The sequence below is a fragment of the Pan troglodytes genome, chromosome 19 (assembly GCF_028858775.2).
Source record: "Pan troglodytes isolate AG18354 chromosome 19, NHGRI_mPanTro3-v2.0_pri, whole genome shotgun sequence".
NCBI lineage: Eukaryota > Metazoa > Chordata > Mammalia > Primates > Hominidae > Pan > Pan troglodytes.
The window spans coordinates 75635453-75658709 of record NC_072417.2 but is presented as its reverse complement, the minus strand read 5'-3'; the positions used below and the strand labels follow the sequence as shown (position 1 = coordinate 75658709).

Here is a 23257-nt window from a genome sequence, read left to right as displayed (position 1 = left end):
GGAGAACCGGCTTGAATCTGGGAGGTGGAAGTTGCAGTGAGCCGAGATTGCACTCCAGCCTGGGTAACAAAGCAAGACTCTGTCTCAAAAAAAAAAAAAAAGAAATTCTGAACATATTTTGAAGGTAAAATCAATAAGCTTTACTGATAGATTTGGATTTGGCATATAATATAAAAAGAAGAGAAAGACAAGAATGACTCCAAGGATTTTAGCTGTAACAATTAGAAGGAGAAAAGTTGACAGTTATTGAGATGTAGAAGGCTGTGGAGGTCAGGCCCGGTGGCCCACACCTAAAATCCCAGCACTTTGGGAGACCAAACTGGGAGGATTACTTGAGTTCAGGTGTTCAAGAACAGCCTAGGTAACACACTAATACTCTGTATCTATTAAAAAAAAAGAAAAGAAAAGAAAGAAAGAAGAAGAAAGAAGAAAGGAGAAAGAAAGAAGAAGAGGAAGAGGAGGAGGAGGAGGAGAAAGGCAGCTGTAGGAGAAATGGGCTTCGGGTGGGGAACAGAAGGAAGAGTTCAGTTTTGAACATGTTACATTTGACATGTTTGTTAGACATAAAAAGGAAATGACTGGAGGCAACTGACACAGGCCTGAAATTCAGGGCAGAGCCCTGGCTAGACGCATAAACTTGGAAGTCCTCTGCACATAGGAGTTAAATTTTAGTAACAAAGGAACTAGATGAGATTAAGAAGGCTGGGTGTGGTGGCTCCCATCTGTAATCCCAGAACTTTGGGGAGGCCGAGGCGGGAGGATCACTTGAGGTCAGGAGTTTGAGACCATAGAGGTCAGGAGTTGACCATGTTGCCTGGCCAACATGGCAATACGCTGTCTCTACTAAAAACAAAAATCAGCCAGGCGTGGTAGCCGACGCCTGTACTCCCAGCTACTTGGGAGGCTGAGGTGGGGAAATCACTTGAGCCCAGGAGATGGAGGTTGGAGTGAGCTGAGATTGCATCACTGCACTCCAGCCTGGGCAACAGAGTGAGACCCTGTCTCAATTGAAAAAAAAAAAAAAAAGAGAGAGGGAGGTTAAGAAGAAAATGAAGGTAGATAAATGAGTCTGAAGACAGAGCCCTGGAACACCCTAATGTTCAGAGACAGAGAATGTGAGGAAAAATCAAGAGTGGAAGCCGAGTGAAAGACCGTATGCTTAGAGAAGAAAGAAGTGATCAACAGTTGCTAATGAATTACGTCAGATGAGGTCTGATGCGAAGGTCATATCCTCTGAAATACTGGAAGGGAAACTGCTTCCAGATATTTTGCAACAATAAACAATACCTCAATAAATATCTTTGTATAATTTTATGGGAATGGAATTTCTGGACCCAAGGATATGTAAACTTAACATTGAGATACATTACCAAGTTGTCCACATGACTTCAACAATTTATAGACAGAATAAAACTGAATGTATCTCTAAACTATCACCTACACCAAGAACTATCAAACTTATTAATCCTTGCCAATTTGCTAGGTCAAAAATGTTATCTTGTTTTATTTTGCACTTCTCTATGGCCAAAACTGAGCATTATTTCATGTTATTAGCCACTTGCCTTCTTTTCAAAAACAGTCTTTGCCTACTTTTCTAAGAATCTGCTTTCCTTTGCTGATTTACACTTGTATATTAATACTAACCCTTTTACTATTTTCTTTCCTTATACTACTAAGCTTATATGCTGGCTGGTACTGCTGAGAAGCAAAGAGAAACAAAACTGTACCAGAGCATTTAGACTTTTGGTTTTCATACTGTTTCCATGTTCCTTCTTCATACATGATCATTTTGTTACTCGTCTCTGCCACTTCTTTCCACATGAGAACAACATGGCTATAGCATCTGCTACTCCTCTGATAACAGAGTGCGTCAGCTGATAGGACTGAGTAGGTGGTCCTTCACGTGCATCCACCACAAGCCTACATAACCATACTTTTTACAGAAGATGGAAAGGGGAACAAGTTCTTGCTGACCAAATCTTGTGTATTTAACTATGCTCATTACACAGTGGGCACTCAGTACGTATTTGTGGAGTAAACAAAGGGAACTCCTCTCAAGTGAAAAAGAGGTCATTTTAATGCCTTAAAAATGACCAAAAGACAAATAACTCCCTAATTATCCAAGGTTTTTTCTGGAAAAGTAAGATCCAAGATAAAGATTTAACAAAGGCCAGGCGCGGTGGCTCATGCCCGTAATCCCAGCACTTTGGGAGGCTGAGGCGGGCGGATCACGAGGTCAGGAGATCGAGACCATCCTGGCTAATATGGTGAAACCCCATCTCTAATAAAAATACAAAAAATTAGCCAGGCGTGGTGGCGGGTGCCTGTAGTCCCAGCTACTCGGGAGGCTGAGGCAGGAGAATGGCATGAACCCAAGAGGCAGAGCTTGCAGTGAGCCAAGATCAGGCCACTGCACTCCAGACTGGGCGACAGAACCAGACTCCGTCTCAAAAAAAAAAAACAAAACAAAGATTTAACAAACGTAAGTGTATGATAAACATTAACAATCTCGAAATGTGTGAATGACACACATACATTCTTTAGAACAATACTATAGCATACTGCATTCTCAAAGGAACTATTCCATACTGCTGTCAGTCCCTCTCACAATATTATATAGGTCAATTCTCCCATTTTTAAAGTATGTATATTTCCTTTGTTACCTGGGGATAGGATATACTGTCTTCACACAAGAAGTTTCCCCATTCCTTTGATGATTAAAGATCAAAACACTTCTAACATTAAACACTGAAATAAAAGTGAGCTCTACATACATTTAAGTAAGATTAATAAAAACAAGTAAGATAATGATTTATCTGTTTATTCCAGTACAGAGTGGTGAAAAGCCAGAGCCTATCCCAGGCAGCTCAGGGTGCAAGCAGAAACCAGACCTGGACAGGAAGCCATTCTGTTGCACACACACACCTACACTCACTCAGACTGGGACTCCGTAGACACACCAATGAACCTAATGCACACATCTCTGGGATACAGGAGGAAACCAGAGTGCCCTAAGAAAACCCACACAGACAGGGAGAAAACACGCAAACTCCACACAGACAGTGGCGTCAGCTCACAGTGTCTAATTAACACTATCACGAAACCATGTTGAATGAAATGACGTTATTCAAGGAGCGTTGTATCTCTTTCTTAAGGTAAAGCTATCATAACTATAAGAAAACATTCCATATCATGCACAATAGTTTCCTATCTGGTTAACTGTTTTATTATTTCTGTTTCCTTTCCTTAAGACAACCACCATTTTCAGCACCTTTTTGAACACAGTTGGTGGAGTGTGGATTGAAGACTTATAGACACCACAGGATAAATAAACAGGAAACTTAAATTATAACTGGACAAAATGAACCAGTAAGAGGGACAAAATCTGGATGAGTGGTGACTTAGTTCTGAAAGATGCCCCTGAAAGTGGAATAGGAATACGGCGACGGGGCTTTCTGTTACTCTGGCACCCTTGGCAACAAACAGGTGACCTGGCAGGGCCCAAAAACCAGGAAAAGTAACATTTGGTTCAAATTGCACTCATAGCGCCTTATGAAATGAGGTCAAACTTTCATAATACTCAAATTCTTGTTCTTCAAAGATAGAGAAAGAAGTAAGCTGAAAGGAGCGAACAGGTAGCCAAATATTCCTAAGAAAGGTTAAGTGTACCAACACTCTGAAGGGGTGAGTAAGCAAGTGTGTACATAGCCCAAATACTACACGGGGTAAATGACCAGTAACTTGCTGTGACAATGCCTGCCTACATACTAAAACTGTACTGACTTGAGTATTAACTTACATAGATGATGGCTGGAACTCGGAGACTCTATTTTTAATTATATCTTGGTTACTAATGGAATTTGATCTGTATTTTCTTCTTTGTCAATCTAAGATTATGCTTTCCTTCCTTCCCATTGTGGGTTCAGGCTTTGACAAAGCAGTCTCCCTCAGGAGCTTGAACCAAGGGAGACTGGGAAAAACACAATATATTTAGAAGTGATGTAGAATTAGACATGTTTGGGAATGATAAGGGGAGATCACATTTTAAAAAAAAGTACTAGAAATGTCCCTATCTCTCTATCAAAATAATTAATCCAACCTCATCAAGGAGCACTAGGGCAACGGAAAGGATATGAATTAACTTAGGCTTTGTACTCACTGAAACAAAAGTGAAGCAGAGGCCAGCTCCCCTTTGCGCCAGCTGCTCTGTGTCAAGCCGAGGTTTTGCTAGCATCACTGACATGAGGGTTGGCAGAGCAGACTGCTCCTCCGTTGCCTCCTTTGCAGCACTGCCATCTAAACCATAGAGGGGCTGTTCTACTCGTCGCTGGAAAACAGTAAAGAAACACACAAATGACATGAGAAAGATAATCTGATACTGCCCAAACATGCAACGGGTTAAAAACAGTTATCAAATATAAGATGAATGGTTTATTTAAAAAGGCCTCTCTAAAAATAATTATGGAGAGCATACCAACATTATCATTGTATTATAACCTATCTAAAAATGTGACTATCTTACTCAAATTCTTTGACATTATATTTTAATGGTTCTATATTTATGAGAGTCTGAATTTACATGTTACTTTGTAGAATTCTACAAATCAACTTCATAATGCCCTCAACCCTACACAGGAAATATTATTTCTATCCTGTAGGTAAATGAAAATTAAGACATTGTCCCACAACTTTTTTTTCTTTTTTCTTTTTTTTTTGAGATGGAGTTTCATTCTTGTTGCCCAGGCTGGAGTGCAATGCAGAGTCTCTGCTCTCACTGCATGCAACCTCTGTCTCCTGGGTTCAAGCGATTCTCCTGTCTCAGCCTCCCAAGTAGCTGGGATTACAGGTGCCTGCCACCACGCCTGGCTAATTTTTTTGTATTTTTAGTAGAGACGGGGTTTCACCATCTTGGCCAGGCTGGTCTCGAACTCCTGACCTCAGGTGATCTGCCCGCCTCAGCCTCCCAAAGTGCTGGGATTACAGGCATGAGCCACCGTGCCTGGCCTGTCACGTGACTTTATAGGTGAAGCTTATTTCACTCTCAATTCTGTTCTCGCTGTACTATATTTAGATGCAAAAATCTAAAATAAATGCAAGCAAAACAAGTTCCACAGTATACTAAAAGGATAATACATCACAATTACGCATAACTTACTCCAGAAACCTAAAAATGATTCAACATTAGCAAATCTACTAATGTAATTCATTACATTAACTTTAGGGAGGGATAAATTAAGATTCTTCCTGTTGGATACCACAAAGGATACGCACACTGTTAGGCAACTCTTAAAAGACTGGAATTGGCAAGGCACAATGGCTCATGCCTGTAATCCCAGTACTTTGGGAGGCCAAGGCAGGCGGATCACTTGAGGTCAGGAGTTCAAGACCAGCCTGGCCAACGTGGTGAAACCCATCTCTATTAAAAATACAAAAATTATCCAGGCGTGGTGGTGGGCACCTGTAATCCAAGATACTCGGGAGGCTAAGGCAGAAGAATTGCTTAAACCCAGGAGGCGGAAGTTGCAGTGAGCCCAGATTGCGCCACTGCACTCCAGCCTGGGTAACAGAGAGCGACTCTATCTCCAAAAAAAAAAAAAAAAAAAAGACTGGAATTATCCACTTTTAATGCAACGAAGAGTATGTTTTTCAAAAATTAAAATATCATAATTAATGGTGCTAAGACTGGAGACCCTTTCAATTAAAGCTAGAAAACAAGACAGAAGTAACACATTCTCATATTAAACGTTATTATGAAAGTTTTAGCCAATGTAAAAAAGAAAAAAATGAAGTAAAAATATTAGAAATTAAAGATTTTTAGTGTCATTTTTGGATGATATAACCATTCACAAAGGAAACCAAGCAAATCAATGGAAAAATTACTATAACAATTAAAAGGAGCTCAGTAAGATGGCCAAATACAAAATAAATACACTAAAATTGATAGCTTCCCCAACTGATTTTAATCAGAGCATGTAACAGAAGGAAAAGCAGATTCAAAGTAGCAAACAAAAATCTGTAAAATACTTGAAAGCAAACTTAAGAAACATGCAGAACACCTTTGAAGAAAAACTATACAGCTTCACAGATGAATATAAAAGATGATCTAAGTTAAACGGTAATATCATGTTCCTGGGTTCAGATTCTACAAACATCAAATTTCTCTAAAACCCAAGTTTAATGTTTTAAATTTTGTGTTTGGCCTTTTTCTCTTCCAAGGGATAGTCTTATGGTGGTATAGTGGTCATCTAGGTTCTCTCTCATGCTTTCTTGGGCAGTTGTTTTTGTAGAATTTCACAATAAATTCTAAGATTCACTTAAAAAAATAATCATAATCAGCCACATAATTTTTCAGAAAAAGTATCAGGGAAACTTGACCAGATAGTGAAACATACTACAATGTTACATTAACTAAAACAGTATCATACAGATACAGAAGCAGACAGATTGACCAGTGGCACAGAATACAGAATTCAGAAACAGATCTATATAATATAGATATATAAGTTGTGATTAATGTGCATTTCATATTAGCGGGAACTTATTAAAAAGATGGTAGGATGTTTGTGCAGATATTAGAAAAAAAGGGAAAAGTAGATTCCTACCTTTTATCATATATAAAAAATTACAAGAAGAAAAAATAAACAAATGCTTTTAGAATTTTCTAGTGGTAAAGGACTTTTTAAACATGACATTAAAAATATAAACCATGGGCAGGGCACAGTGGCTCATGCCTGTAATCCCAGCACTTTGGGAGGCCGCGATGGGCAAATCACTTGAGGTCAGGAGTTTGAGACCAGCCTGGCCAACGTGGCAAAACCCTGTCTCTACTAAAAATACAAAAATTAGCTGGGCATGGTGGCACATGCCTGTAGTCCCAGCTACTCGGGAAGCTGGGGCATGAGAATCACTTGAACGCGGGAGGCAGAGGCTGCAGTGAACCAAGATCACACCACTGCACTCCAGCCTGGGCTACACAGCAAGACCCTGTCTCAAAAAAATAAAAAATTACACACACACACACACACACACACACACACAGGGCTACACAGCAAGACCCTGTCTCAAAAAAAAAAAAATTACACACACACACACACACACACACACACACACACCCCATATAGGAATACACCACATGGGAACATCTAAGAATAAGACAAATCACATAAGTCATAAAGGAAAAACACTGATAAATTTAACTACTTCAATTTTTTTACATCTGAATGGTAAAAGTCAACATAAAGTTAAAAGACAAGATTACAAACAAGCAAAAATATTTACAATATAACAAATTAATAATATAAATAATTTATTAAATCTTAATAAATAATGCTTTACCTATCAGTAAAACAAAAACCAAAACACACAAGTATTTCAAAAGAGACATATGCAAAGGACCTGAACAAGCATTAAAAGAGAAATCCAAAAGGCCATTAAACATATGATGTTTAATATATATAACTAATGAACAAATGCAAGTTAAAACAAGGTATTTTTCTTTATGCCAAAGGTTACAATGATAAAATTCAGTATTATTAGCAGGGTGTGAAAAAATTGGTACTCTCAAACTGCTAATAACCTTCTAGCAATTTATGTGATGACATTTTTAAATGATCATATTCTGACCTGGGAATTACTATTAGGGGATTTATCTGGGAAAAATGCGTAAGTTAATAAGTATGTATAAGGATGTTCATTGCAGCACTATTTATAGAATATAAATGCTTACAAGATACTGGTTAAATAAACTAATACAATGGAAATAAGAAAACCTATTATATAAACATACATGTATATCTCAAAAAGTGTAGAAATATTTGCCCACCATACTCTCTAATAACAGTTCTTTTGGAGGGAACTTTCTATTTCACCATTTCTGAATTGTTGAACTTTCATAATCTGCATGAATAAAGGAAATAATTTTCCTTAATCAGGAATAGTTCTTTAACGTTTTCATGTCAAAAAAAATAAAAGTAAAATGATCCTGACAAAGAAATTAGTTTTTGAATCTATGAGTAGAGTCCTACCCCAGCAAATGTAACAGTTTAAACCCAGGCTCCAGAACACCTGTGATACCCATTGATGACAACATTCTCACTGCATGGGAGAATGAGCTGCAACAGTAAAATTAAACCTTCTGCCATATATTCAATAAATACCTGCCAAGGATTGAAAGATTTAAAAACATTTCTGTAAATATACTATGTAGGCCGGCTACAGCCTTTCCTGTTTGAACCAACGTCTCCCTGGGGGGGGAAAAAACTATACAGATAGGATAAAATATGGGCGAACAACAACAACAAAAAACATTAAAAGCACTGAAGAGTTGATAAAGTATTAGGGATCTGCCAGAGCAAAATCTAAGGGAAATTAGGAACATAAGACAGGTAAAAGAAGTACCAAAGCCACATATGGCCTAAGGGCACTTGCAGATCTTGAATTTCCATTTTCAGGGCAACATGGTATCAAGCAGATAGTCACAGACCAAAGCCCACCCAAGGGAGAGGGTTCAATAGGAAACCCTTCCCACTTCAAGCTGGGCCTCCAAAGAGCTACCTACATTCTCAAGGAAAGGTTAAACCAGAAGAAAAATTACCCCCACCCTCAGATGGCTGCCAGGAAGTTGCCTTGGCAGTGTAAGAGTTGGGGGTTGTCTTGAGAAATGTTGACACAATCCAAATCAATATTTCCTAGCAGCTGAAATAAGCAAACAAAATAAACTAAACAAAATATAAGCCATAAATTCACTAAAGTGGTATATAAAAGAGGTAAAATCTCTAGGTACTCGGAAGGAGCAAATAAAAATTTTCCCTGGATTAACACATCTTCATTCATCCTAGATCTTGAAGAAACCCCCCAAAAAATTTTTCAAGAACAATGAGGAGTACACAGTTAAAAAACAAAGCATAAAAGAAATAAAGCCATGAACAACAACTAAGAAAAACAAGGGACACCAGAAACAGATTCATAAAAGCTTCAGATACTAGAATTATCAAACAGATTATAAAATAATTGTGTCTACCATATTTTAAAAAATAAAAGGCTTGAAAATATCTGCAGGAAATGTAATTCTTTTTCTTCAAAAGGCAGTAACCAATTCAACAGGGCTAATAGCAAATTAGAAACAATAAAACAGGATCTGGGAACTGAAAGGCAAGAAGAAATTATCCATGATGGAGTATATAAAGACAAGAAGAACAAAAATACAAAAAAAGTCAAAAGCCATGGTAATAAAATTAGAAAGTATAATGTATGGTTAATTAGAATTTCATAAGAGAAGGAAAAAAGAACAAGTCAGAGATAATATTCAAAGAGACAATGGCTAATTATTCAGAACTGATGAAAGATACCAACCCACAAATTCCAGAAGTCCAAGAAATCACAAGCAAGAGAAATGAAATGACACATCATCATAAAACTACAGAACACCATAGCTAAAGACTTTTAAAGCAGCCAGGGGAAAAAAAGCAGATACCTTCAAAGAAACAACAGGCAAATGACAGCTGATTTCTTAATAGTAACAATGGAGGGTTAGAACATGGTAATGAATTACTGCTCAATTGTGTTAAAAGAAAAAAAAAGAAAGCGAACCTAAAAATATACACAGCCAAAAATACCTTTCAGGAATAAGAGCAAAATAAAGTTATTTCAGTAAACAAAAACCTAGAGAGTTAATCCCTAGCAGATATATTCTAGAAGAATACTAAAGGAATACTTAGGCAGAAGGAAAGTGACCCCAGGTGGAAGGTGTAGGATGCAAAAAGGAAAGAAGTACAAAGAGGTAAATATATAGATAAACCTAAACGAACACTGATAGCACTGAACAGTAATATTTTATGAGACCAAAAAAAGGCAAAATAAAAACATACACCACTACCACCAAATCAGTAGCAGAGTAAACAGTGTTCTGGGGACATGATTTTATTTGGTAGAGGATGAAGATACAACTGACTTCAAATTTTGGCATGTGGTAATTTATTTTTATTTTTTCTTTTCTGGGGGTTTTGAGACAGGGTCTCACTCTATGCTCCAGGATGGAGCACAGTGGTGTGATCATGGCTCGCTCCAGCCTCAACCTCCTAGGCTCGAGGAATCCTCTCGCCTCAGCCACCTGAGTAGCTGGGACTACAAGGTGCATGCCACCATGCCTGGCTAATTTTTAAATGTTGTTTTTTGTTTGTTTGTTTGTTTGTTTCTGAGACAGTCTCGCACTGTCACCCAGGCTAGAGTGCAGTGGTGTGATCTCGGTTCACTGCAACCTCTGCCTCCCGGGTTCAAGAGATTCTCCTGCCTCAGCCTCCTGAGTGGCAGGGATTACAGGCACCTGCCACCAAGCCCAGCTAAGTTTTTGTATTTTTAGTAGAGACAGGGTTTCACCACATTGGCCAGGCTGGTCTCGAACTCCTGACCTCATGATTTGCCTGCCTCGTACAGACAGGGATCTCACTATATTGCTTAGGCTGGTCTCGAACTCCTGAGCTCGAGTAATCCTCCCACGTGGGTCCCCAGGTCTCCCAAAGTGCTAGGATTACAGGCGTGAACCACCACGCCCGGCGGTATGTGGTACCTTCTAAGAGAAACACCAAAGACAGCCTAGCTACTAGCAGAGGAGGAAAACAGAAAATGACTTAAAAAAAAAAAATCCAATCTAAATGGAAGCAAGAAATTAAAGAAAAAGGAACACAGAACAGGCAAGATAAATAAAAAACACATTAAACGATGATATATCTAAACTGAATGTAGTGGTAATTATATTGAATGTAAATAGGATAATAAAAAATTTTAGACTTAAGAGAAAAAAATCTAATTATACGGTATTTGCCCAAGATAGAAAACATAATAATGCAAATTTGACAGTATTAAGAATGGAAATAGTTATACCTCACAATGATTTGGATATATTAAATATCAGATAAACCACATTTAAAGCAAAGGGCTTCAGCCAGGCTCAGGGGCTCATGCCTGTAATCCCAATACTTTGGGAGGCCAAGGCAGGCAGAACACTTGAGGCCAGGAGTTCCAGACCAGCCTGGCCAACATGGAGAAAACCCAACTAAAAATACAAAAAGATTATCTCGGCATGGTGATGCATGCCTGTAATCCCAGGTATTTGGGAGGCTGAGGCACAAGAATCACTTGAACCCAGGAGGCGGAGGTTGTAGTGAGCCGAGATCGTGCACTGAACTCCAGCCTGGGCAACAGAGCGAGAACCTGTCTCAAAAATAAAAATTAAAATTAAAAAATAAAGCAAAGAGCTTTAAAGAGATGAAGAGAGTCATAATACATAAAACAAAATTTAATATAAATATAAGAAGAAACAGACAACTTCCACAATCACAGCGAGAGATACAAATATACACACCGCTCTTAATAATTGATAGAACAGCCAAAAATAAAAATACCTAAGATTTAAACACTGAGTTTACCTACTGGCAAAACTAAACTATTTTGTTTATGGATTCAGACATGGATAGTTTAAACTACATGAAAACGAAAATGATTACCACAAAAACTAGCCAAGTGATCACTTCTAGGGTAGTGGGAGTTGTGATCAGGGAACAGCATGTAGGTTTCCAGCTGCTGGAAATAGTCTACCTTCCTATGTAACAATTACATAGAGTTAACTTTATAGTGATTTTCTGAGAGCTTTTTTGTGAAGGACCAGACAAATATTTTAGGTTTTGCAGGCCACATCAGTCTCTGTCATATATCCTTCGTTTCTAAAACCTTTCAAAAATCTAAAAATCATTCCGAGCTTGCCAGGCGCAGTGGCTCACGCCTGTAATTCCAGCACTTTGGGAGGCTGAGGCAGGTGGATTACTTGAAGTCAGGAGATAGAGGCCAGCCTGGCCAACATGGCGAAACCTCGTGTCTACTAAAAACACAAAAATTAGCCAGGCGTGGTGGTGCACACCTGTAGTCCCAGCTACTCGGGAGGCTGAGGCAGGAGAATCGCTTGAACCAGGGAGGCTGAGGTTGCAGTGAGCCAAGATTGCGCCACTGCACTCCAGCCTGGGGGATACAGTGAGACTTTGTCTCCAAAAATAAAATAAATTAAAATGAAATAAATTTAAAAAAATAAAAATCATTCCTAGCTTGCCAGCTGTGACCTGTCTTTTGCCAACTCCTGCATGAAAACTTTCATGTTTTACATACTTTATTTTTTATATTTAACACAAATACAAAATAATCTTTTATAGGAAAAAAGGTGAAAATAATTTTTTATCCATCTATTCTTCCCTGTCAGCACAATTTTGAACACCTATTGTGTCCCAAGCACTGTTTTGGATGCTGGAGACTGAAAATGAAATAAGACATTATTGCTTACATGTCAAGTGGGGGAAATTAGTTTAAAAATTACACCTTTATGTAACAAGAGACAGCAGTAAACAAAGCAAAGCAAAATCCCCATTCTTATGAGATTGACATTCTAGGCTGGGCACGGTGACTCATGCCTGTAATCCCAACACTTTGGGAGGCCGAGGCGGGCGGATCACGAGGTCAAGAGATCGAGACCATCCTGGCCAACATGGTGAAACCCCGTCTCTACTAAAAATACAAAAATTAGCTGGGCGTAGTGGCGCGTGTCTGTAGTCCCAGCTACTTGGGAGGCTGAGGCAGGAGAATCGCTTGAAACTGGAAGGCGGAGGTTGCGGTGAACCAAGATCGCACCACTGCACTCCAGCCTGGGCAACAAAAGCGAAACTCCGTCTCAAAAAAAAAAAAATCTAGTCGGAAGATGGGCAATTAACTAATTATATAGTTCAAAATTAAAATATATAAATTATTAAATGAAAATTAAACTTATAACACACCAATGAAAATAAATGACCTATAAAATACACAATGAAATGGATAAACCTCACAAAAGTAACGTGCAACAAAAGGAGCTAGACACAAGAGTATACACTGAATGTCTTTTACACAAGATACAAAAAAAAAATTCACCTATGTTGTTAGAGGTCAGGCTAGTGGCTATCCACAGCGGCAGGGAGGGGGTTAGTAACTGAAAGGGAACTCAGGGGGACTTCTGCAGCACTGGTAATATTTCTTGTGCTTGCAGAGTTTGTGAAAATTCATGCGAACTGTAGACTTACAACGTGTACTCTTCTGTACGTATAAATATGAATCAACAAAAAAATTTAAATATATATTAAAATGTATGTACATGGGTGTGTCAAGTGCCAATAACTTAGAATTAAAATAAAGTACAGTTAGGAACAAATTGACAAGGTATGAGGGACTGCTATTTTAGAGAAGTTGGCTAAGGGAGACCGCTTAGCTAAGGTCATTTTTGAGCAACAACCTGATGAAGAGATTGTTGATATCTGAGAAAAGAACATTCCTGGAAGAGGGAATAACAAGTACAAAGACCCTATAGCAAAAGCGTTTTTCACAGAGCTCAAGGAGGCCAGTGTGGCTGCAGTGGCATGAAGGAGAGGGAGAATGGCTGCAGATGTCAGAATCAGGTGGATGATGGGGAGCACAGATCACGCAGGAGCTTTTAGGTCACATAAAGACTTCAGTCTAGGAAGTGTTGAGCAGACGAGTGCTGGGATGTATCTGAACATTTTAACAATTACTCGGGCTATTACATTAAGACTAGGTGAAACAAGGGCAAAAACAAGGAGACTACTTTGAAAGCTAATGCAGTGAACTGGAAAAATAGAAAAGTGGTCATATTCTAATACATTTTAAAGGAAAAACAGGATTTTCTGATGGATTACATTTGGGGCATGAGGCTGTGACCTGAAAAACCAGATAGTGTAACCTGTCATTTACCAGGACAAGGCAGATTACAGGAAGAGCAGTTCAATGTTATTGTTATGGTAGGGAAGGGAAAGCAAGAGTTCCTTTTTGGACATGCTCAAGCAGTACAAGTGGAAATGTCAAGTAGACAGCTGGATACATAATTATTGGGGAGACCAGACCCATGTGAAGGGCTAGCAAGTTCATTCATCTCAAAGGCAGATGGATGTGGGTACTGATGCAAGGAGCTTGGCAAATCTGCAGTAGGAGCATGTGGAAATGCTCTTCTGATTGTTTCTATTTTCTCAGTAACATAAAAAAGGAAGGCCATCAGTTAGCAGAAGAATTGCTGGAGGTTTGCAGGAGATGACAAAAATAGGACATATTCATGGAGGAAAGGGAACTAAGTAGAAATACAGTAGGACTGGCAGGCAGTGAGAGGTACACATGAGGCCAGTGCTCATGACCAGATCAGTCAGTCACCTTGGTGTATGTGTTTTCCTCCAACCATGCTGAGTTGCCTAGAGGCAGGCAAGGAAAAGGTGGAGGATTAAGCTTTGGTTTCTATTTTAACACCTCATCTATACTCAGATTTGCATGATGATGAGGCTCAGCCACATTCATATAGCTGGCAAAAATGTCTACAGATCATTGAGTTCATCTCTTTTGTCTTCAGGTAAGATTCAACCTAAACTGACACATGAGAGATGGGTGGTCACACCATTAAAAACCAAATGAAAAAGGCATTTCAGGAAGAAAAGAGTGATAGACAACACCGAGAAATTCTACAAAACGTATCTGTCCCAAATAGATAATCTGCAATCTCATTTAATATCTTTTAGACTTTAATTGGTTTGAAACTTAAGAAAAACAGAGACACAGGCCTCTTCAACAGTTAACTAACAAACCTCAACCTGCCCAAATTGGATCTATCATCAAACATTTCTAACATTTTAAACTATGGCCAAGGATGGTCTGACACAATGGCTAATGCCTGTAATCTCAACACTTTGGGAGGTGGAGGCAGGCAGACCACATGATCTCAGGAGTTTGAGACCAGCCTGGGCAATATGGTGAAACCACGCCTCTACAAAAAAATACAAAAATTAGCCGGGCGTAGTGGTACATGCCTGTAGTACGAGCTACTAAGGAAGCTGATTTGGGAGAATCACTTGAGCCTAGGAGGCAGAGGTTGCTGTGAGTCATGATCGTACCACTGCACTCTAGCCTGAGTGACAGAGCAAGACTGTCTCAAAAAAAAAAAAAAAAATTACATATATATGGCAAGGATGACACAGTAATAGCCAAAACTTCTTAGTTGTTTTCATAAGTTTAACTTATGTTTTCATAAGTGCTTTAATAATTACAATAATCCTAATAAAGGTTTTTATGAGACAGTAGAGGGGGAGAAAGTACATTTTAAAATACTTTAACAATACAGAAGCCTAAATCGCTTAGGAAATGAGTACTATTACACAACTCTACCAAGGCAAAGAAAAACAACTTTCCTAAAAATCAGTGATCTAAAATAAAAACTTCTGTCCCAGAGACCCTGTCTCCCAAGATCCCAGAGGCAATACCTAAGGTATTAGGGGATAGAGCACACTCTTGAGTAAGAGGTCTTACACAGTATCAACAAATAATGCGAAGACACTGGAGCAAATAAACATAATCCTATGTTAGCTTACTCAGGAATTCTCAACCTTGGCACCACTGATATTTTGGACCAGGTAATTCTTCTTTGCAGGGAGGCTGTCCTAACATTACAGAATGTTTACCAGCATCCCTGACTTCTGCCCAGTAGATGCCTATAGTGTCATCCCCATACCTCCGAGCAGTGACAACCAATAATGACTCCAGTTATTCACAAATGTCCCTGAGGGGCAAAACTGCCACCAACTGAGAACCATTAACTTAGGTATAATGTTTTTAAGACCTTCAGATCTCTTTTACAGGCTGGAAACATACCTATCACAAATCTGTATAGCATTAGTTTTTCTAGCACATTACTGAATAAGCTCTGGAGATAACTCAATTATGCCAGAAGCTGGTCAAATTTTAAAATAAAAATAAACCCTACAGGAACATACAAATTTGGCAAGGGAAAAAACCTAATGTTTCGATTGGAATCAATTCTTTGATAGACTACTGAGCTGTAGGATTAGAGGTAATTTATTATATAGAGATATTAGGATTGGCTCTTCTGTAAAAAGCTAATATACTGACAACAGATTTGAATCAAAGTAAGGGATTCATAGGTAAAACTATGAACTTTTCTCCCTAATGCTTCATTCCCTGTGGGTAATTAATGAAAGAGAAACTTTGCTTGAGTGTTTCTGGGCATCTTGTCTCCTACAATAGGTGTCAAATTTCTCCAGGTGAATGCTTACCGGTAAGGGATTGGATAAGGAATGTTGCGGTGAGGATCGTGCAACTGGTGGAACACTTCTGCCAGGGCTGGTTCCTGGCCCGCTTCCCCCAGCAAACTGGCCAACAGGGAAAAACCGATATGAATAATTCAAAACAGTACTATGCTTCAGATAAGGAGAGTAAAAGATTAATACACAAACAGATCTTAATTATATGGCCCCTTTAAGTTAACACATCTTACTCTAGAGAGAAAATGCCACACAAGTCAAATTCTGCTAATTTTTAATGAGATTTTTAAGAAGGAGCTCCAGCAGAAATATACCAAGATATAAAGAAAACATGGCTAGAAAGCTGAAGGTATACATGATTTTGAAAGGACATGAGAGAAGAATGTTTTCCCTTCTTGTCTCCAAATACACGAAGCAGAAATGCAGTGGTGCAGTGGATGTCAGTGTCTTTAGTAACCACTAACGATGGGTCAGGGAACTCACTACATGTTCCACTGTACTAAAGGGAGGAGGACAAAAGAAGAGTTCAAGTCATTCCACCTCAATCTTTGTAAGACACAAAACCTCGTCTGGCCAAGAGAAAAATCACCTCATTTGTGAATTCTTATATCATCACAGACAAGACACATAATAAATTTAAATTTAGGAAGGCAGCAGCAGTTTTCTCTTATTGAGAGATGGGGCAGCATTAACTGATGAAGATGGGGAGAAAGGGAAGAAGAGTACAGTAAAGGCAAAACATTACTTTCTTTCTCTCTTTCTTTTTTTTGGAGACAGGGTCTCACTGTCACCCAGGCTGGAGTGCAGTAGATCATGGCTCACTGCAGCCTCGACTTCTCAGGCTCAAGTGATCCTCCCACCTCAGCCTCCCAAGTAGCCAGGACTATAAGTGTGTGCCACCACACCTGGCTAATTTTTTCTGTTTTTTGTAGAGACAGGGTTTCCCCATGTTGCCCAGGTTGGTCTCGAACTCATGGGTTCAAGCGATCCTCCCATCTTGGCCTCCCAAAGTGCTGGGATTACAAGCATAAGCCACCTCGCCTGGCCAAAATATTACTTTCTAAAGCCTCAAATGAACACAAGGATTTAGGGTTTTTTTTAAAAATCACTATAGAGTTTTTTTGTTTTGCTTTGTTTTTTTGTTTGTTTTTTCAAAAAATGTAACTTACCTCAAAGTAATCACTAATTTTATGTCCCCTAGGAGTGCCTTTCCCTGAAAATGAAACCAAAGTAAATACAGTTTTTCCAATACACATATAAACCATCATTCACTAAAATGTACTATACATTCAGTAACTACATACATTGCTATAAACCCAAGTGTCAGCTTTACTTGTAACAAATGAGCCAAAATACCTTAGCCCAAGAACAGACTATTTCCTCCATAAAATAAAGGACTGAACAAGCAGTGAAAGGAAGAATTTTTCACAGCTTTAAGATTCTGTAGTTTTTCTTGTCACTTTGGGAGAATTTTGCTCCCAAAGACAAAATGAATTATCTGTAGATTTTAAAAGATAAGAAGGATGCAACAAGACTGGGCTTTCTATTCCTTAGAATGGGAGGAAAAAAAGCCAAGCCATTTTTTCTTTCTTTGATTATATAAAGATATTTGGCATTATAACCATCATGTTTACAGATTTATCCCAATGGGTTCCAATATTCAACTAAACAACTGCCATGGAAGAACAGTAGGCAGAAAGGACAGTAATGTAAATGAAGCACTTTTAGCTGGCTGTCATTAACAAATCACTGATCTAACAAAAGACAGAGTTAAAACTCTGACATAACCTCTTTTTTGTACAATATATGCTTGGTGTAAAGAAAAACCTGTGGTTAAGAAGATTGTTAGCTTACAACAGGGAAAACAAAGAGTCCCCGAAGAACTAACACTGTTTTGTCAGGTGTATATCAAATGGCAAGTCTGTAATAAACAGTCTGATATTCCCTTAAGATACACAAACCTCCTTTATCAGGAATCCCTGTGTACAAACTAATTATTTAGTATGAGTTAGAAAATTCTATCTAAGTACATTAGAATTGAGTACTTTTGTTGATACGAAATTATTACTACCTTGGCTAGTTTCATATGGTTCAGCTTTTCTTTTCCGATTTCGCTGGTCATTCTGCTTTTTCTCGGGAGTCTGTCAAATACCATATAAGTCACAATTAGCATTTTGGTAAATTTTTCACGTTAGGAAAAACAGCGAGTATACACAAAATATTGAATATATAAACAGATATAACTGGCCCAGACAAGTCCTGAATCACTGTCTTCCTCTTAAAACTGAGTATAACAAAGAGTATTAGGGTCTAGAACCAAACCATCCACACAATTTTTGGCAAACTGCTTAAAATATCAGAGCTTGAGTTTATTCATCTGTAAATCAGAGCTGCTACAAAACTTTCATAAGATATTTAATAGAGCACAAATGTAGGACAAATGTCCACCATATGCTAAGTTCTCAGAAAACTGTTGTTACACTACTTCTACTTTAAATCCAATCTTTTTTCCAAAAAGGAGAGATCTGCAAAGTACAAAGTAGGTGGCTACAGACTTACACTTAGACCCATCTACAGGCAGCTAGGTTATATGCCAAATAAAAAAAAAACTCTCATGCATGAGGGCTGTGAATAGTTAAGCAAATGAACAAAAAATCTTCGCCAGGCACAGTGGCTCATGTCTGTAATCCCAGCACTTTGGAGGCTGAGGTGGGAGGATGGCTTGGGTTCCAGACCAGCCTGGGCAATATAGCAAGGCCCCGCCTCTAAAAATATTTTTAAAAATTAGCCAGGCATGGTGGCACCTAGCTACTCAGGAGGCTGAGACAGGAGGACTGCTTGAGTTCAGGAGTGTCAGGTTACAATGAGCTATGATTGCACCACTGCACTCTGACCTGCATGACAGAGCGAGGCCATGTCTCGAAAAAAGTTGTAAAAATAAAATCAGTCAATCAATTTTATCTTCCATTTTAACAGGAACAATATTGCAAATTTCTATCCTTTACTGATGGCAACTATGCAAAAATTTTAAGACATGTAAGATCCACACATGATTATAATAAAAACCCGTGAGGGCCACATCATAACTGTATGTATGCAAAGAGCACACAACTCAAAGGGGAGCAATTTACACAGAGTCTAACAGCACCCAGGGAGTTAATTAAGCAGTGCTATCTTTTCTGTGAGATGGGGGTCTCACTCTGTCGCCCAGGATGGAGTACAGTGGTGCCATCACAGCTCACTGCAGCCTCATTCTCCCAGGTGCAAACGATCCTCCCACCTCCAAGTAGCTGGGGCCACAGGTGTGTACCACCACGCCCTGCTAAGTTTTTTTTGTAGAAACGAGTTCTCACTATGTTGCCCAGGCTGGTCTCCAACTCCCAGCCTCAAGCAATCTGCCCGCCTCAGCCTCCCAAAGTGCTGGGATTATAGCCTTGAGCCACCAAACCTGGCCCAAAAATACAAGTATGAAAAGTCCTGCCATGAACATAGCTTCTTACCTCTACTTCTTTATCACTCAAGGATCCGACGCTGCACAAGCTCTGGTTGGAAGACTCACTATTAAGTGGTCCCTGAAAGAAAAAAAAATCATAAATAAATAAATTTTAATCCTAAGAGGATAGCAAAACTGAACAAGAAGCCTGATGATTTTTTTTTTTTTTTTTTTAAGACAGAGTTTCACTGTTATCACCCCGGCTGGAATGCAATGGCATGATCTCGGCTCACTGCAACCTCTGCCTCCTGGGTTCAAGTGATTCTCCCACCTCAACCTCTCGAGTAGCTGGGATTACAGGTGCCCACCACCACGCCCGGCTGATTTTTGTATTTTTAGTAGAGATGGGGTTTCACCATGTTGGCCAGGCTGGTCTCGATCTCCTGACCTCAGGTGATCTGCCTGTCTCGACCTCCCAAAGTGCTGGGATTACAGTTGTGAGCCACCGCGCCCATCCCTGAGGGCTCTCTTTATTCCTGTGAAGAATGCGACTTCAGTGTTTCTCATCCTGCCCTGACTTCTGTTGCTGAGGCTGTCTCAGGCAAGTACTCTCAGAGGCAGGGGCTCCCTTCTTCTGCTCAATCCCTACTTGTGGAAAAGGGGCTCTTTCATAGGCATGACACACTGAGAATACTGGGAATCCAACGACCCTCTCTCCCAGCTCATGGGACAGTGGTTCCACAACAGGAGAGACAAGCCAAGAGGACCCCAGGCTGCTGACCTGCCCCATACCCTCCTAGAGCTGGGGTAGCATTCACAGAAAAGCTTGCTATTGTCCCCACCTAGTCTACCACTAGAACCCTGGCTCATATACTTTGCCTAAGGGAAGAAGCAGGAACACAGAGTATCTCAAAGGACCTAACTTCACTTGCAAGAGTGTGACAAGTTTCAGTCTAAGGGTGTTCCCAAAAACAATAGGGGTTGTGGTACTAGGCAAGTGGAAAGAGGTTCCTGGATGTAATGAAGATACAGCCTAGACTGTAGACTGGCTAGTTAGTAGGAGAGACCCAGGGCATAAAACACCCACAAGGAGCCTTCGTTTTATAACTAATGATTAGTTCAGCAAGGTTGTAGAATACAAGATTGATAGACAAAAATCCATTTTTTAATACTTGCAATGAACAATCTGAAAATGAAGAAAATAATTCCATACACAGTAGCATCAAGAGGAAGAAATAATTTTATATTATAAACAATAATAATTTATTATTGTTTCGCTATGTTGGCCAGGCTGGTCTCGAACTCCTGACCTCAGGTGATCCACCCGCCTCCGCCTCCCGAAGTGCTGAGATTAAAGACGTGAGCCACCGCACCCGGCCCCAGCTGACTTCTTTGTAGAAATCGGTAGGCAAATTCTAACATGCATATGGAATTGCTAGGAACCAATCCTGAAAAAGTAGGAAGGCTCATACTTCATCACCTAAAAACAAAGCCACAGTAATCAAGACAGTACAGTACTAGCATAAGGTTAGATCAATGGAATAGAATTGAGAGTCCAGGAATAAATCCATAATTGTGGTCAAATGATTTTTGACAAGGGTGCCAACACAATTCAACGAGGGAAAGAATAGTCTTTTCAGCAAATGGTGCCAGGAGTAGATAGCCACAGGCAAAACAATGAAGTTGTACCCTTCCTTCACATCAACATAAAAATTAACTCAAAACAGGCCGGGAGCAGTGGCTTACTCCTATAATCCCAGCACTCTGGGAGGCCAAGGTGGGTGGATCCCTTGAGCTCAGGAGTTAGAGACCAGCCTGGCCAACATGGTGAAACCCCATCTCTACCAAAAATACAAAAAATGAGCGAGGCATGGTGGTGTGCACCTGTGGTCCCAGCTACTTGGAGGCTGAGGTGGGCAGATCGCTTGAGCCCGAGAAGCAGAGGTTGCAATGAGCCAAGATCGCGCCACTGCACATTGCACTCCAGCCTGGGTGACAGAGCCAAGACCTTGTCTCAAAACAAAACAGTTATGAGTAAAATAAAAACATGTTTATTACTTAATTTTAAAAGCAATTTTTCCTATTTTTATGTTACTGCTGATATACAGAAATTATTAATTTTCATGGTTTTTATTTAGCCAGTCACTTTTACTGAATTGTTCTTAATCATTTTCAGTCTTTTCCTTTCTTTCTTTTTTTTTTGGAGACGGAGTCTGGCTCTGTAGCCCAGGCTGGAGTGCAAAGGTGTGATATCAGCTCACTGCAACCCCTGCCTCCCAGATTCAAGCAATTCTTCCGCCTCAGCCTCTCACGTAGCTGGGATCACAAGCACACACCACCACACCTGGCTAATTTTTTTGTATTTTTAGTAGAGAAGGGGTTTCACCATGTTGGCCATGCTGGTCTGGAACTCCTGCCTTCAAGTGATCCGCCCACTTCAGACTCCCAAAGTGCTGAGATTATAGCCATGAGCCACTGCGCCAGGCCCAGTTTGTTCCTTTCCGTTTAGTTGTCTAGGTATAAAATCATAGCATTTGTAAATAACAAGGTTTTATCTTCCTTTCTATAATTTATACCTCTTATTTGTTTTACATTTTACTGCACTGAATAAAACATGAAATAATAATCATAGAAAACATTTTTCCGTTCTTCATTTTCATGGTAACACCTCTAAAGCTTTACCATTAAAAACTATATTAACCCATTTATGCCCGAGGTTGCAAACTTTTTCTGTGAAAAATCAGACCTTGGTGATGACCTTGCACAGTAGGGTATCAATAACTGCCACAAGCTTAGCAACCCAATAATGAAACACTAAGCATAAATGGGCTAAAACCCCAAATGGACAAAACAATCTTGAAAAAGAACTAAGTTGGAGGTCCCACACTTCCTGATTTCAAAACTTACTACATGCCGGGCGCAATGGCTCACGCCTGTAATCCCAGCACTTTGGGAGGTCGAGACAGGCGGATCACCTGAGGTCAGGAGTTCAAGACCAGCCTGGCCAACACGGTGAAATCCCATCTATACTAAAATTACAAAACATAGTCGGGCGGGATGGTGCACACCAATAGTCCCAGCTAGTCGGGAGACTGAGGCAGGACAATCGCTTGAACCTGGGAGATGAAGGTTGCAGTGAGCTGAGATTGTATCACTGCATTCCGGCCTGGGCAACAAAGTGAGACTCCATCTCAAAAAATAATAATAATAATTAATTTTAAAAAATTCGGCCGGCGTGGTGGCTCACGCCTGTAATCCCAGCACTTTGGGAGGCCGAGGCGGGCGGATCACAATGTCAGGAGATCGAGACCACGGTGAAACCCCGTCTCTACTAAAAATACAAAAAATTAGCTGGGTGCAGTGGCGGGCGCCTGTAGTCCCAGCTACTTGGGAGGCTGAGGCAGAAGAATGGCGTGAACCCGGAAGGCGGAGCTGGCAGTGAGCTGAGATCGCGCCACTGCACTCCAGCCTGGGCAACAGAGCCAGACTCCGTCTCAAAATAAATAAATAAATCAATAAAAAATAAAAAATTACAAAGCTATAGTAATCAAAACATCGTGGTATTGGCATTAAAGACAGATATCAATGGAAAAGAATGGACCGCCAGAAGGAAATCCTCACATATATGGTCTAATGATTTTTGATAAGGTGCCAAGGCTATTCAATGGTGAAAGTCAATTTTTTCAAAACCTGGTGCTGG

At 39.7% G+C, this 23257-nt stretch overlaps 1 protein-coding gene across 48 annotated transcripts in view; it reads right to left on the bottom strand.

The window, feature by feature from the left end:
* Positions 1-23257, bottom strand: part of TLK2 (tousled like kinase 2) — a 142719-nt gene that overhangs the window by 73046 nt on the left and 46416 nt on the right. For 26 of the 48 annotated variants that reach the window (XR_010153064.1, XR_010153065.1, XR_010153062.1 and 23 more), the window contains 5 exons: positions 19625-19696; positions 18196-18265; positions 17294-17337; positions 16137-16232; positions 4160-4327 (listed from right to left, as the gene is read on the bottom strand). Coding sequence is in view for 44 of the 48 variants with exons in the window: in XM_054670557.2 (XP_054526532.1) it covers positions 4160-4327; positions 16137-16232; positions 17294-17337; positions 18196-18265; positions 19625-19696 (450 nt within the window). In the remaining 4 variants the exon portion in view is untranslated. The remainder of the gene's footprint in view (positions 1-4159; positions 4328-16136; positions 16233-17293; positions 17338-18195; positions 18266-19624; positions 19697-23257) is intronic. The other 22 variants (XM_054670566.2, XM_054670563.2, XM_063799147.1 and 19 more) reach the window with 2 other exon arrangements.